Source organism: Apium graveolens, chromosome 3, assembly GCF_009905375.1.
Source record: "Apium graveolens cultivar Ventura chromosome 3, ASM990537v1, whole genome shotgun sequence".
NCBI lineage: Eukaryota > Viridiplantae > Streptophyta > Magnoliopsida > Apiales > Apiaceae > Apium > Apium graveolens.
The window spans coordinates 21,004,421-21,021,130 of record NC_133649.1 but is presented as its reverse complement, the minus strand read 5'-3'; the positions used below and the strand labels follow the sequence as shown (position 1 = coordinate 21,021,130).

Sequence of the window (16,710 nt, the reverse complement as noted above, 5' to 3'; positions counted from 1 at the left end):
TGAACTGGTCTTCTGCTTCTTTAAACAACAGCCGAGTAGATTGAATTGGAATGACAATCCTTTAAGCTTGTGAGACTTTCGGTAGGACAATGTTTACAACTAGCAAGACAATTAAAAATGAGCTAGCAAGACTTTCGGTAGATAATGTTTACAACTAGCAAGACAATTAAAATGAGCTAGCAAGACTTCGGTAGGACAATGTTTACAACTAGCAAGACAATTAAAAATGAGCTAGCAAGACTTTCGGTATGACTATAGATTGGCATACCGATTGTCATATTAGTTCAAATAAAATTTGTCTTGCTGAATTAATACAGATTTTAATTATCTAAACAGAAATTCTAATAAGACAATTAAATGTATTGGCATGACTTTCGGTATGACTATCAATTGTTCATACCGATTGTCATACTAGTTCAAATGAATTGTCTTGCTGAAATTAAGCAGATTTAAACCAATTAAAATCTTGAAATCCTTAATATTAATTCTAAATTAATTAATCAATTTAATTCAATTAATCAATAAATTAATCTTTGCAGATATAATTTATTTTCTTAATTAAATTATATGACTTAATTAATTAATAGAGAATTAATACTAACCCTTAGCAGCATCCATTCTTCTGACAATCTTCTGAAGTCACTGAGACTTATGAATCAATTCCGCCACTTCAATGCTGACACTCGATATACTGTCTGGTTCATGAGTGACTAACTTTGGTGACGTTTCTTCATGTCTTGACTTTGATATTCTGATTGAATCCTTGTAACAAATGATACCTTGACGAGATCTCTGTCACTTGATTAAATCCACGATCTTGATTTATATCACTGAGGCATGATCAAATTCTTGAACTTCTTCAGTGAATCTTCAAGTCTGCAGATGAACAATGTTTCTTTATTCTTTGACATATGTTACATTGTGAGATCTCTCTGATGATTAATCCACTATTTACTTATTACATTCTTATTTGAGTTGAGTTGAATCCTCGAATATACAAATAGGTCTATGACATATGACTTACAATCTCCCCCTATTTGTTTGTTAGATAATAACACACAAATACCTAGAGGATAACTCAACTAATAAATAAGAAAAAGATATAAACAGTAATGTAAAGTAAATAGCAGAAAAGTTCTGGATTATATTTAACATTTTCCAGATTCCAAATGAAATTTACAAGTGAATACAAGATAGATGTTCCTCTAGCCTGAACATATAACTACATTAGACTATCTTGATTCATAAAGCTCTAATCATATTACATTGAGTTTTGAGCTAATTGACTTCAGTTGTCTTCTCTTCTGACTTCACCTTCTTCTAAATCTTGAAGCAATTCCTTGTCAAAGACACGATCCTTTTCTGAAGTGAAGCTTGCTGGTCTGACTGGTTGAACTCCAACTGACTTCAGCTTATTCTTGAGTTGAGTGTACCTTTTAACATTCTTTTCACAATAAGCTTGAATCAAGTCAGCAGCTTGAGTCTTCAACATGGATGAATATCCAGCAGTTCTCAAATGATGTTCCATCCAGACCAGATGCTTAGCTGAGTAGTCTTTAAGAGATTGTACATCTAGCTGACAGATTTGAAGACAATCAGACTTAAAGAATCTCACCTGATGAGGATTGTTGACCACTTGAGGACTAGCCCTGCTGGCAAACTCTTTAAGCCTTTCTCGAAGAACTTCATTCAATTCTGAGCTTCTTTTGACTTTGTTTAAAAGAACCCAAATCTCTGACAAAGAACGATTCTCAAATAGATGAAGTGACACCTTGAATGATCCTTCACTCTGACAATATACAAAAATGCTCATCTCATTTAGGGATCTATCAAAAGCAGCTGTGATCCTTGAGACTTCAGTCTTGATAGCATTCATGTACATGTCATTGTTAGGATTTGAGATTTCCAGCTTGTCAAGAAGATGTAAGAACTGCCTATCATTGTTAGTGCTCAGCTGAGGCATATCGAGTACTCTCCTAGCTTCATCCCATTTTTCACCAATCTTTAGTCTGACATCTCTTCTCCTTTCTTGAGCCTTAATGTCATGAAGACGTTGCTTTTGAAGAGTTTCTGTTCTTTGTATGTCTTTCCTCCTGTCAATGATCTGAGAGACCTTCTTGAGTTCAGCTTCTTTTCTTTTCATCTCTGACTGCTCCTCCTGAAATTCTTTCTCAAACATAGGATCCACTGTATCTTCCTCTTCCCAATCTTCAAAATCACTTTCCTCTTCAGCTTCAAATAACCCATCTTTATCTTCCTGAACTGGTTCAGTGGGAATGTCAAAAATATCAAAGTCATCCTGTTCTCCACTGTAGTAGACATCATCAGCCTTTCCTTTGTTTCCAGCAGAGGTATCTTTTTCTTTCCCTTTGGCACTACTTCCTTTCTTCTCCCCCTTAGTTGAGGGATCCTCTTCTGATCTTCCTTTGGAACCTCCATCACCTCCAGAGCCTGATCCTCCACCAGACGGTCCTTCAAAATAAGTTCTTTGTTCTTCATTAGGGCAATGAGAATTCTTGATCATGTAATATAGGTGCTTCATCCCTTCATTGAGATGTTCCATGCCCGTCTCTATCTTTAGAAATCTTGAGGAGTCCAGTGAATGATTCATCTCAACGAGGTCTTCAAGAGAAGTCATTCTTGTGTGTAGAGAGCAGAAGTTGGATATGTCATCAGCTGATAAAATTGGAGTGTCCTGAATAGAATTGAGCTTTGGTATTACAGTAGTCTTTAGATCTGAGATGTCATTCCTTATGATTGCAAGCTGATTGTTGACAGAGGTGGAAGAAGAAGACCGTTCAACCACTTGTGCTTTGAATGCTTGAGCTTCAGCTTGGCTTTTAGCAAGTTCTTCTTTTAGGGCAACAATCTGAGCTAACAGGTTTACAGTATCAGTGTCTGTGTGTGCTCTCACCTGAATTTCACTCGTGTTTGGTTCACTCACCTCACGTGCATGTGTTTCTCTCAATATAATTGCTCGTGAGGAGTCTTCCTGTTGCTGTTCTTCTGTACCTGCATTAAAAATCACCCTAGCCTCTTCAAGAGAGGTCAGTGGTGGTGCAATGGGAATTCGCGAGTCCCGATCCTCAGTCAATACTATCAAATCTTTTGGAATAGATGTCTGAATTGCTTCAGGGATAGATTGACCGAGTTGCCCTCCACTTTCTCCAGATAAATCTGCGAGTGGAGAATCCCATAAGGGAGCCAGAGGTGTTTGATCTGGGAGGGGAGAAAATGACTCTATTAAGGATGGCGGAGAGTCAGATTTTCCCTCTGAAGCATGTGACTGCTCTTCTGCCGTAACTATGGCAGACACTGTAACCGACTCTACGTGCACTCCTCGCTGTGTGTCCTGAGTATGATCTGGGGAAGTGTATGGTTCCATTGTGAGTAATGGAATTGTGCCTGACTCAGTACAAGATGCCATGGCCCTATGACGAATTTCAATAGATGCATCCTGTTGAGAGAATGCCTCTATTAACTGTTCATTGGCCATTTCAAAGTCCATGTCCTGTTGGGAGGACAAGGATGGGCTTTCAGATGCCTCAGAATATGTTCTTCTTTTCTTAGGAGGAGGCAGAGCTGAGGGTTCACTCATATTTAACAATGTACTACTTCCTAGTAATCTTCTGGGTAACATTTTAGACAGTGGGGGAGAGGTTGAGATAGAATATGACTCTGTGTTTGGCTCTATGACCTGGGATTGAAGCTGTGGTTCTACAACTTCATGGTCAGCCCTATCAACCACTGGGGGTCTTTCAACAGAAGTAGGAAGGGAGTGAGAGTGAGGAATTACTACCTATAATGGAAGAGCATCTGATGTTGGAGGAGCCTGGGTGGCTTGAACCACTGGAGGTTGATGTTGCTGTTCATGGCCGGGAAGATTGAAAATAGGTAAGGGAATATAATTGGCCATGAAAGCAGATACAAGTACTGGAACTTGCATGAATTTGAAGGTTGTGTCTTGGCGAGTGTAAATCTTTTTGCTAACTGGAGGGGGTTCGGTTACTGCAGAGTTAGCAAAAAGGGCTTTGTGTTCAGGTGTGAGAAAATGATCTGCTATAAGCATGAGAAAACGAGCATAGTAACATGATACCCTACGATTTGTAGAATGATCACGTAAAGCAGAAGTTAGACGTCTCAAGAGAATGGGAAAAAGTAGTTTGCCAAAATTGATCCTTTGATTGAAAACAACCGCAAGACCAATATACTGCAGAGTGGAAGTGATGTTATGAAAATTGGATTTTGTGCAGTTGGCAAACACTTTGGAAAGTGTATCGAAGAAAATATCCCATTCAGACACCAAATTTGATTTAGAAAGTTTGGTTAAATTGATCACCCCCTGATAGTGAATAGCATTGAAAAAATTTGTGATATCATTTTCAGAGGGTAAATTACAGAAATTGTCTAGTGGAAAATTTAACGCACGATTGACGACTGTTTCATCAACTACATACTGTGTGTTTGCGACGGTGAATGAAAAAGATTTTGAATCATCGGCCACAGTAGAGGTTGTGCAAATCAGTCTAAGTAGATCGACGTTTAAAATCACATTTGATTTAATAGCAGAGCTAACAATCGAATGGTCATTTAAAAATCTAATCCATGGCTTAAATTTTTCAACATCACATTTTTCCGGATTAAAATAACCAACCTGATTATGCGCGACAATTTGGAAATTGAGAGCCATTTAAAATAATAATAAGACACACGCTTTCAGAATTTTAAGAATAATATTAAGAAAATTCGAATTAATTAAATTTATTTAATAATTCGAATTAAATTAATTATAATCGAAAAATTTAGACAGAAATGTATCTCGTTAAAATTCCTAACTCACAAACACAGTTTTGAAAGACCAAATGACACAAATCAGAAATTAAAATAAGAAATAAAAATGCTCAAAATCAACAAACACAAATCGAAATAAAATATAGATTTAACAAAAATTCAACAGCACCTTTGTATGTATATACTTGTATGTATATACCACAAAGTGATGAATTAGTAAGCTGAGTAAAAACTCGAGCAAAGGAGAATCAAAACAGATTTGAAGATGTTTTTGATCGAAGAGAGAGAAGAGAGAGAATGAGGAAACTGTTCGAATTTTTGAAAGAAAAGAAAAACTGTTGTGATGGTTAAAAAAAACAACAAACGCCTTTATATAACAGCTGGTATGACAATCCTGGATTGTCATACCGATTGTCATACCAGGCAAAAGAAAGAAAATAACCGAAAAGAATAAGAATAAAACAAGTGATAATATATAACTGGTATGACAATCTGATAGTCATACCGATTGTCATACCAGTATAAAATAAAATAAAATATATATATATATATAATGTTTATAACTGGCAAGACAATCAATAGTCATACCGATTGTCTTGCCAGTATAAAACTATACTGAAAAACACTGAAATGACAATTATATTCGCAAATGACTTTCAGCAAGACAATTTCAATTGTCTTGCCGATTGTCATTCTGGAAATAAAAGGATTTCACACAGAATTAATATGAAAATAAGTATATATATATATAAGTACTGAAATGATTTTCAGCAAGACAATTTCAATTGTCTTGCCGATTGTCATTTCAGTAGAAAGACACTCAAATATGTACAGAAATTATATAACAAAATAGCAAAACTGAAATACAGACCTATAATATTTACAGAACCAAAGACAATATATCAGAATTTATTATTTTTATTCCAAAATAGATTTCTGTTGAATTTTAGCAAATAAAATTCATAGAAAAATATTTTTAGAGAAAATAAAATATTCTGAGATATTTTAAATTAACAAGAAGGGAAAATAAAAATAGATAAGATAATATATATTACATAGAAATAAGCAAGAAATATGATAAAATGATAACATAAATTTGCAAATGAATTTTTCATTTATGAAAAATTCATTTGTAAATTCATTCAAGAACAGATCTCAGATATTAACTAAATTAATCACTAAAACTATTCAACATGCCCAATTTACCGACTAATCTGGTAAATGTGGATTCGTCAAGTGGTTTAGTGAAAATATCTGCTATTTGTTCTTCTGTTGGAACAAAAAATAGTTCAACAGTACCATTCATGACGTGCTCTCTAATAAAGTGATACCTGATGTCAATGTGCTTTGTCCTCGAGTGCTGCACAGGGTTGTTGGTGATGGCTATTGCACTTGTGTTATCACATAAAATAGGAATCTTGTTCAATACAGAGCCATAGTCTCGTAGTTGGTTCCTAATCCACAAGATCTGAGCACAGCAGCTTCCAGCAGCAATATATTCAGCCTCGGCCGTTGAGTTGGAAACTGTTTGCTGTTTCTTGCTGTACCAAGAGACTAGCCTGCTTCCTAGGAATTGACAACTTCCTGAGGTGCTTTTCCTATCAACAACACTTCCTGCATAATCTGAATCTGTATATCCGACAAGGTTAAAACCAGATTCTTTAGGGTACCAAATACCTAGATTTGGGGTTCCCTTAAGATATCTTAAGATTCGTTTAACAGCAACGAGATGAATATCTCTAGGATCCGCTTGGAACCTTGCACATAAACATGTAGCATACATAATATCTGGTCTACTTGCAGTAAGATAGAGTAACGAGCCAATCATACCTCTGTAGCTTGTGACATCTACCTTAATGGAGTTTTCACATGGTCCAAGCTTGACAGCTGTAGTTGATGGAGTCCTTGCTGATGCAGAATCCTCTAGATTGTACTTTTTGAGGAGTTCCTTGAGATACTTGGATTGACAAATAAATGTTCCATCTAATCTTTGATTTACTTGTAATCCAAGAAAGAACTTCAGCTTTCCCATCATGCTCATTTCAAACTTGCTGTGCATTAACTTAGCAAATCTCTTACAGAGATTATCATTAGTAGACCCAAATATTATATCATCCACATAGACTTGGACTAATATAGTATCCTTCTTATGTGTTTTAGAAAAGAGAGTTTTGTCTATGACACCTCTAATAAAGCTATTTTCAATAAGAAATTCAGAGAGAGTGTCATACCATTTTCTTGGAGACTGTTTTAGCCCATAGATAGCCTTGAAAAGAAAGAAGATAAAATCCAAATGATCTGGATCTTCAAAACCAGGAGGTTGCTCTACATATACCTCTTCATCCAGCTTTCCATTCAGAAAGGCGCTCTTGACATCCATTTGATAAACTTTAAAGTTTGAAAATGCTGCGAATGCCAGAAATATCCTGATGGCCTCAAGTCTAGCCACTGGAGCATAGGTTTTCATCATAATCAATGCCTTCAACTTGAGAATACCCTTTAGCTACCAGTCTTGCCTTGTTTCTTGTAACCACACCATCTTCATCTAGTTTATTCCTGAATACCCACCTAGTACCAACAGCTTTCTTGTGTACAGGCCTAGGTACCAGTTTCCAGACTTGTTGACTTTCAAACTGATTGAGTTCATCTTGCATAGCAATCACCCAATCTGGATCAGTCAGTGCTTCTTCAATTTTCTTAGGTTCCATCTCAGAAAGAAATCCTGAGAACAGACACTCATTTTGAGTAGCACGTCTAGTTCTGACTCCAACATCTGGATCACCAATAATCAACTCAAAAGGGTGAGCTTTATTCCAGACAGTCTGTCTTGGAAGATTTGATCTTGATGATTCGCCTTGAAATTCATTGTGATGTTGTGTCCTACTAGATGATCCTTCAGCATCTCCCCCTGAGTTGTTGCCATGTTGACTTGAAGATTCTCCGTCAGTAGCAGTGGTATCTCCATTGTTGCCAAAGTTTCCATCACTATTACCTTGAGTATCATCAGGATTAACAGGTTCTTCACCAGCAACAACCTCAGGTTCTTGACCATGTTCTGATTCTGAATCTGACGTATCATCAAACTTCAGTTTCTCAGAAGAATCTTCAGTTTGGATACTAGGGAGTTTAGTGTCATCAAATGTAACATTGACACTTTCAGTTACTTTGTGTTGATCAATGATATACACTCTATATGATCTTCTTCCATATCCAACAAAAATACCCTCATATGCCTTTGCCTCGAACTTACCACGACGATCATCTCCATCCTTGAGCACGAAGCATCTGGCCCCAAATACATGAAAGTATTTGATAGAAGGTTTCTGTTCATTCAAAATCTCATACGGAGTTTTCATGAAGTCTTTATTGATTAGAGTTCGATTCTGAGTATAACATGCAGTATTGACAGCTTCAGCCCAAAAGTACATTGGAAGACCTGATTCACTTAACATCGTTCTTGCAGCTTCAATCAATGTACGATTCTTCCTTTCTACCACTCCATTTTGCTGAGGGGTTCTAGGAGCTGAAAATTGTCTGGTAATCCCTTTGTCTGTACTGAATCCATTGAGAAGTGCATTCTTGAATTCTGTCCCATTATCTGACCTTATTGCTCTAATAGGGACGTTAGAATCTAACTCAATCATCTTGATATGATCAATCACAACTTGTGGTGTTTCATCCTTAGAGTGAAGAAATAAAACCCACGTATACTTGGAATAGTCATCAACTATCACAAGACAGTAACACTTCTTTGACATAGAAAGGATATTAACTGGACCAAATAAATCCATGTGCAATAATTGCAGAACACCAGTTATGGAAGATGTGTCAGTGCCTTTGTGACTTGCTTTCTTTGACTTTCCTTTCTGGCAAGCCTCACATAGTCCTTCTGGAGAGAATTCCAGCTGAGGCAGACCTCTTACCAATTCTCTTTTGACAAGAGAATTCATTGTTTTGAAATTGAGATGGGAAAGTCTCTTGTGCCATAGCCAACTCTCATCTGACGATGCCTTTGCATAGAAACAATTGACTTCAAGATTGCTTCCAGAGTTCATGTCAGCTACGAACAGATTTCCTTTCCGGATTCCCATTAAGGAGGGTTTTTCACTTTTCTTGTGCAAAATCTGACACTTCAGCTTGTCGAATAAAACATTGTAGCCGTTGTCACAGAACTGACTAATGCTAAGCAGATTGTGTTCAAGTCCTTGCACAACATATACATTTTCAATGATAACATTTCCAGCTAGCAAACAGCCATATCCCTCCGTTAAACCTTTGCTGTTATCTCCAAAGGTAACCACTGGGCCAGCTTTCTCAACCACATTTGATAACAGGGCTCTATCTCCGGTCATATGTCTTGACGATCCGCTGTCAAGAATCCACACTACCGGTTGTACCTGTTTAATGCCCTGCAATACAAATGGATTAGAACTTCTTCGGAACCCAAGCTTGGTTGGGTCCGGCATACTTGTAAAATTGGCCTTTATCAGGAAAAACAACATTCTTAATTTCACTATTCTCAACGTTCTCAATGACTGAACATTTGACCTTTAAAACAGCCTTATCAAATTTCTGTTTAGGCTTAGGCACAAATATCTCCTTTCTAGCTTTAGGAGGACTAGCAGTCTTAGACCTATCATGCTTTCTATTATTCACATGCTGACGAGGAGCAGTCTTATCATTAGAAACATGCTTACCATTAAAATAAGCAAACAACAGATTAAAAGCACAAGACATACAATCAGGAACACCACATGCTTTATGAGAAGGATTAACAATAGGCAACTTATGCATGGTAGACATGGCATTTGTGTTATCCAACTCATGTGTGTCTGAGTTAGTCTCAGTTGCTTTCACAACCTTGACTGGAACTTTTGACACACTTGACTTGGAGACAGCTTTCCCATTAGCATTATCTTCAGCACGGATTTCTTCTTGAATAATAAAAGAGGTCTCATCAAATGGTTCAGCAATTGATTCTTTATAGAGGGGTTCATCAACACCCTTAAGCACATGTGGTACTTCCCTGCCTTTAGCACATACATGAGGAGGGGAGTTTATGCCTAATTTTCCAATAGCAGCATTGTAATCATAACCTATTCCACGTGTTTGATTAACAGCCTGCTTATTGTAAAACTCTTTGGACTTCGAACAAGAATTAAAGTAAGCTTTAACCTTAGCCTCAAGACCGGTGATCTTGTCTTTGAGAATAGTTTCGAGTTGTCTATAACAGTCAACTCTATTCTCTAGAAAAGATACTTGTTCTTTTAGTTTATCTTGATTAATGTGTACAAGTCTTAATTTATTGACCTCTTTCTCAAGGTCTTTGATTTGTTGATTTAACAATTCATTATCACGACGAGCACAATCTAAGGAACCTCCTAGATGATAAACTAATTCAGGATCAGTAAATTTTACCTCTTTTCTTGACGATGAGGTGCTTGCATTACTAGCCATGAGAGCAAGATTCCCAACTTCTTCATCTTCACTGTCAGTATCATCCCAGCTTCTTCCCTTTGCCAGGTACGCCCTTTCAGATTTACTCTTTTGATTAGAATCGTAAGAGTTCTTCCTAGCTTGTTTTGGCTTCCTGCATTCTGTGGCAAAGTGTCCCAACTCATTACAGTTGAAGCATCGAATGGTGCTTCGATCAACCATCCCTGTTTTATACCCACCACTGCTGGTGTTAGAGGATGAAGATCCACCTTTCTGGAATCTGTTGTAGTTGGACTTGTACTTGAACTTGGGATTCCTTTTGAATCTGACATTTGAGAATCTCTTGACAATCAGGGCCATTGACTCATCCTCCAATTGCTCCAGTTCTTCCAAGGAATAATAATCATCTCCTGATTGATTTGTAGTAGGAGAATCAAATTCTGCTACTATTACATTATCTTCAACCTTGGAAGACTGTACCATTCTTTCTGACTGTTGAGATTGATGTTGATATTGTGGTTGTTGTTGTTGTTCATCAGCTACTAGAGCAGTAGACATGCTGACCACTCTTCCTTTCCCGTAAACTTCCTTCTGCTGAATCTGCTCCAACTCATAAGTCTTTAACACACCATAGAGCCTTTCCAAAGAAATCTCACTCAGATCTCTTGCTTCTCTTATGGCAGTGATTCTATGTTCGAGATGAGTTGGCAGTGTTAAAAGGAACTTTTTGTTGACCTCCCTGATGGAATAGTATTTACCATTAATGTTCAGGTTGTTGATCAATGCATTGTACCTCTCAAACACTTCAGTGATTCCTTCTCCTGGATTAGATTTAAAGTATTCATACTCAGAGGTTAGGATTTCTAGTTTGTTCTCCCTAACTTCCTCTGTGCCTTCATTAATAATCTCAATAGTTTCCCAGATATGTTTGGAATCTTTACAATTCATCACATGTCTATTCATCAGGGGATTAAGGGAATCTACTAAGATTAATTGAAGGCTAGCATCCAGGGAAGCTTCTTCTATTTCAGCAGGAGAGAAGTCCTCAGGATCCTTCACATAAGTTCTCGCTTTGGTGATCACCACATCATTTTCTATTACCTCTGGTTCCATAACCATAGGAATTTTTGGACCCTTCTTCAACACTTGCAAATATTTGGGATTAGCGACCTGTAAAAACAGTAGCATCTTCTTCTTCCACATAACATAATTTTCTTTATCGAAAAGTGGAATTTTAACGGTTCCAACTTTTTGTGTAGTCATTATGAATTTTTTGAGTGAATAAAAAATTCAAGAAGTGAAAGAAACACAAAAGTCTAGGATCTAGATTTGTACGTTAATCAGAAGGCTCTGATACCAATTGTTAGGTCCCAATTTGTTTGTAGAAGGGGGGGTTGAATGCAAACAATACCGTTTAATCGAATAAAATGCGGAATAAAATTGTGAAACAAAATTCAAGTTAAATAAAACTTTTATTAAACTTGAAAGGTGTTACAACTACGGTATCGGTTACAAGGGATTAATCTCAAATTAATTATTACAAATTTAGAATAAATTCGACATGAACTTTTTCTATTTTTGTAATTAAAAGATCAAATGCTAAATGCGATTTGAGATTAAGTTCTAGGGATTTTAATCCGCTAGATTGATACACAAGAACAAGATAAGTATTTCTAGTTGATTGGATTTAACTTTACAATCTAGAAATTGATCTTGAAGTTGCAGAAGAGATGTAATATTTTTCTGCTCCTTTTTCTTTTTGTTCTTGAGTATGTATTCTGTTTGATTGCCTACTACTTTTTTATGAACTGGTCTTCTGCTTTTTTTAAACAACACAGCCGAGTAGATTGAATTGGAATGACAATCCTTTAAGCTTGTGAGACTTTCGGTAGGACAATGTTTACAACTAGCAAGACAATTAAAAATGAGCTAGCAAGACTTTCGGTAGGACAATGTTTACAACTAGCAAGACAATTAAAAATGAGCTAGCAAGACTTTCGGTAGGACAATGTTTACAACTAGCAAGACAATTAAAAATGAGCTAGCAAGACTTTCGGTATGACTATAGATTGTCATACCGATTGTCATATTAGTTCAAATAAATTGTCTTGCTGAATTAATAACAGATTTTAATCTAAACAGAAATTTTAATAAGACAATTAAATGTATTGGCATGACTTTCGGTATGACTATCAATTGTCATACCGATTGTCATACTAGTTCAAATGAATTGTCTTGCTGAATTTAAGCAGATTTTAAACCAATTAAAATCTTGTAAATCCTTAATATTAATTCTAAATTAATTAATCAATTTAATTCAATTAATCAATAAATTAATCTTTGCAGATATAATTTATTTTCTTAATTAAATTATATGACTTAATTAATTAATAGAGATTTAATACTAACCCTTAGCAGCATCCATTCTTCTGACAATCTTCTGAAAGTCACTGAGACTTATGAATCAATTCCGCCACTTCAATGCTGACACTCGATGTACTGTCTGGTTCATGAGTGACTAACTTTGGTGACGTTTCTTCATGTCTTGACTTTGATATTCTGATTGAATCCTTGTAACAAATGATACCTTGACGAGATCTCTGTCACTTGATTAAATCCACGATCTTGATTTATATCACTGAGGCATGATCAAATTCTTGAACTTCTTCCAGTGAATCTTCAAGTCTGCAGATGAACAATGTTTCTTTATTCTTTGACAGATGTTATATTATGAGATCTCTCTGATGATTAATCCACTATTTACTTATTACATTCTTATTTGAGTTGAGTTGAATCCTCGAATATACAAATAGGTCTATGACATATGACTTACAACTTCAAATATATTTCTAATGTCTTCCTCCTTTGTATCCTTGTCTAAACCACCAACAATGATCTCAGTTTTCCGCCTCCTTTGCCGCTCCAATGCTCCCATTTCCCCTCTCACTATTGTACCACCTATTATCGTCTCTGCCTTCATTTCACTAAAGTCACTACATTTCTCTTGAATGTTCACTCCCTCATCTTGCTTGTCATCCTCACTTTCAAATTCGTGATTGTATTCAATCCCCTCCTCTTACTTGCAACCCCCACTTTCTGAATCCAAATTATTTTCAACGATATTATTATGATTTTGATCTTGAAAATGATTGTCAATATCTTCCAACTGAATCCCAGTTACAGAACCTGTCTTCTCATTAGCCACATCTACATCAAAACCTGAAACCTTAGATAAATCTTCAGTTGACAAGCAATTCACCTTCCCTTCCACACAACTCCCGGACACATTTTACACTATTACATCATCAGTATTAGGACCATCAGAACTCTTCAATTTTTTATCGTAAACACAATGCTTCACAAATTCGAAAACCTCCAACTCCTTTTGTTTTCCCCCAACAACACTACAATTCTCAGCTTCCGACCACACAATACACGTCGGTCTACCCTCATAACCATCCACAGACTTCTCAACATCACTAGACTCACAATTTCCCATTCCCATTACAACATTACTATTCCGATCACCGCCTTCAACAACCACAGACTCAACAGTCTTTAAATTAATCTTCTCAACCTCCACACCAACACCCTCATCACTCACAATCTCAACATCACCAACCATATTACCCGAAACCATTCCAACCTGATTCACCACCTCAACCTTCTCATGACTAATCTTTCTTAGAACTTTCCTCTTCACTATCCTCTTCACAATCTTAGTCTTCTTCTTTTTCACCACATTATTAGATTCACCAACACTATTTCCATCTCCACCATCATTCCCATTTTATTTCTCAACTAGGGTTTCTTATTTCATTTCACCTGGAATTTCACTAAAATCTTGAACATTACCGTTATCGATTTCAGTCTCATTAAATAGGGTTTGAGGTAATTCAACAAGAGGGGGTGTAATTTCTTGAGAAGGGATTAAATTGGGGGAAGATTCAACACTTTTTTCATCACTCTCATTTTATTTCTCAACTAGGGTTTCTTGTTTTGATTCACTAAAATCTTGAATATTACTATTATCAATTTCAACAATAGGGGGCGTTAAATTGGTGGAAGAATGTGATGGGGTTTCAAGATTTTGGGGAATAACAGTGGAGGGGGTAGAATCTTGAACATGTTTAAGGGTTTCTTGAGGATACGAAGGTTTGGATTTTCGGGCGGGGCGTCTTGCTAGGGAAGCATAGGAGAAAGTATTCCTGCAATATTTCTTGGGAGGCATGTTATTTTATTTTGTGCCACCTCTCTCTCTCTCTCTCTCTCTCTGTCTGTCTGTCTTACTCTGGTAATAATGATTCCTGGTCTTTTTATGCTGTGTTCGAATTTTCAATTCTCACACACGCTCACGCTTGTCGGCTTAATTGAGCATTATAGAACCAAAAATTTATACACCGCGTTAACTACGTAGAGTAGTTCGGATATAAACTCGAGTTTAAATTTATTAGCATGAAATTTTATTATATCCGAACTACGTAGAATGAATTTTTTTTGAAAATATATTTGTTATTAATTATTAATTTTTATTATATTATTATATAATATTCGAGATAAAAAATTTATTCCGAAATTAAAAAAAAATATGCAAACTTTTCTTTAAGAGCATGTCCAGTGGCTTCCCCTTACCACTTACACATTCTTGCCACCTCACACCCAAATGATTTTATAAAAAAATTGACCCCCATTCATCCAATGCTAGAAGCCCACTTCCCATATTTTGTAGGACCCATTATATTATTATTATAATATATATATATTTAATATAATAAATTTAACTTAAATTTTAAATTTAATTTATTAGTAAAACTATTTTAATAATTCTATTTTTATTTGAGTTTCAAATTGTGAATTTGAAAATGGAGGAAATGAAAATTGGTACGGAGATTTTTGAGGACATGAAAATGGAAATTGAGAATTCTGTGAATATGGAAATTGGTATTGAGAATTCGGATTTTTAGAATTAAAATTATAATTTTGTGGATTTGGAAAATAGGGATTTGGATATGAATATGGAAATGGAAATTGAGGGTTTGAATTTTGAGAGTTTGAAGGTGGAGGCTTGTTGGAATTATTTGGATTCATCTTTTGCTAGGAAAAATAATTTTTTTAAAGAATGTGGAGATGATGAATAAGGTATGAGAATTGAGTATTTACATAAAAAAAATTACCGTTAGAAATATATACATTACAAATATTAACGTTAAGTTAGAAAGTAAAGCTAAAAAAAACGAAAAAGCAGACTATATATGCAAGTGATGTCTGCGTTGTGGGGTCAATACAGATTAAAAAAAAGGATTAATCAAATGGGACAGTCCCATCAAACAGGGACCACCCATTTCACTTCAACACAATACAATGCAAAGAGAGTCTCATTCAATGTTTTTTTGCCATTTTGAGTGGCCCGAAGAAAGAGTTGGGACCGCATTGCCCATGCTCTAATTACCTGCATAAATGATAGAACATATGATTTAATCTAATCCAAAGTGAAATTTTTTATTAAACCTAACATGCCGCAAATTTTTTTAAAAGAGAAGGGCGTATTCAAAAATGCGGAAATATATTGTACATGTGGTTAGAACTATAACATGGTGCGTATTCTCTTAAAAGAGAAATGTGTCTTCTGAAACCTATACTTAGATGATACATATATACTGTTAGCTCGTGCCATAAGTTGTTGAGTTAAGTCTCGTAACGAGCACCATTCTCATGTTTAATTATCTGTTTGAGTTTGAAATTGAGGACAAATTGCCGATGATAAGTCTTTGATTCTTTTTTGATATACGAATGATTGATGACATTTATAAGCATGTATACTTCTTTTTGATACACAATTGATTGATGACATCTTATCTCTTCCTTTTCCAAGCTCAGTAGGAAGGAAATGAGAGATGTAAATCATTTATAAATGTTAGTGTGAGAAGTTACGATGAATACAAGCTATTTTTCTTTCATTTTATATGAATAAAATAATTATGTAAGTGACAAATTTTAGTATGATTTGTAAATTAATTAGTATCAATAATTTTTAGAGAAATTAAGATTAATAAAATTCAAATTTGAAAGCTCACATGATAATAGATTATTTTTTACATGTGACGCCCTCGCGATTCGGGTTCTATATGGGAGGGTCACAACTCAATAAAATATACATATATCCCGAAGAGAATATTAAAATAGGATAACGATCCCTTACTATAATCCATATCTTTAACATGTAATGGTGTGAAACAAGCATCCATCTATAAATCAAACAAAGCATACTATTTACTGTCTACCGAAGATTCCCTACATGCGAAGGCACCACGAGCCTAACTATCCGCAGAAATCCATTGCTAACGCTCTTTCTAGCTTTCTCTTAAGTATTTCCATCTTTATGCTTAACTGTCAGGGTTAGAAAAATAACGGACTGAGCTACAAGAGCTCAACAAGTAACCATTCAATATAATAAAATTAAAAGGTTCTAATTTTACAATGATC

The 16,710-nt window shown here is 35.6% G+C and overlaps 1 protein-coding gene across 1 annotated transcript in view; it reads right to left on the bottom strand.

Annotated features, from left to right (window-relative positions):
- LOC141713978 (heterogeneous nuclear ribonucleoprotein Q-like) overlaps positions 1-13,207 on the bottom strand; it is a 25,765-nt gene extending 12,558 nt beyond the window's left edge. Inside the window, exon 1 of the mRNA XM_074517529.1 lies at positions 13,057-13,207. Coding sequence (XP_074373630.1) covers positions 13,057-13,207 — 151 coding nt within the window. The remainder of the gene's footprint in view (positions 1-13,056) is intronic.
- Between the last annotated feature and the right edge of the window lie 3,503 nt (positions 13,208-16,710).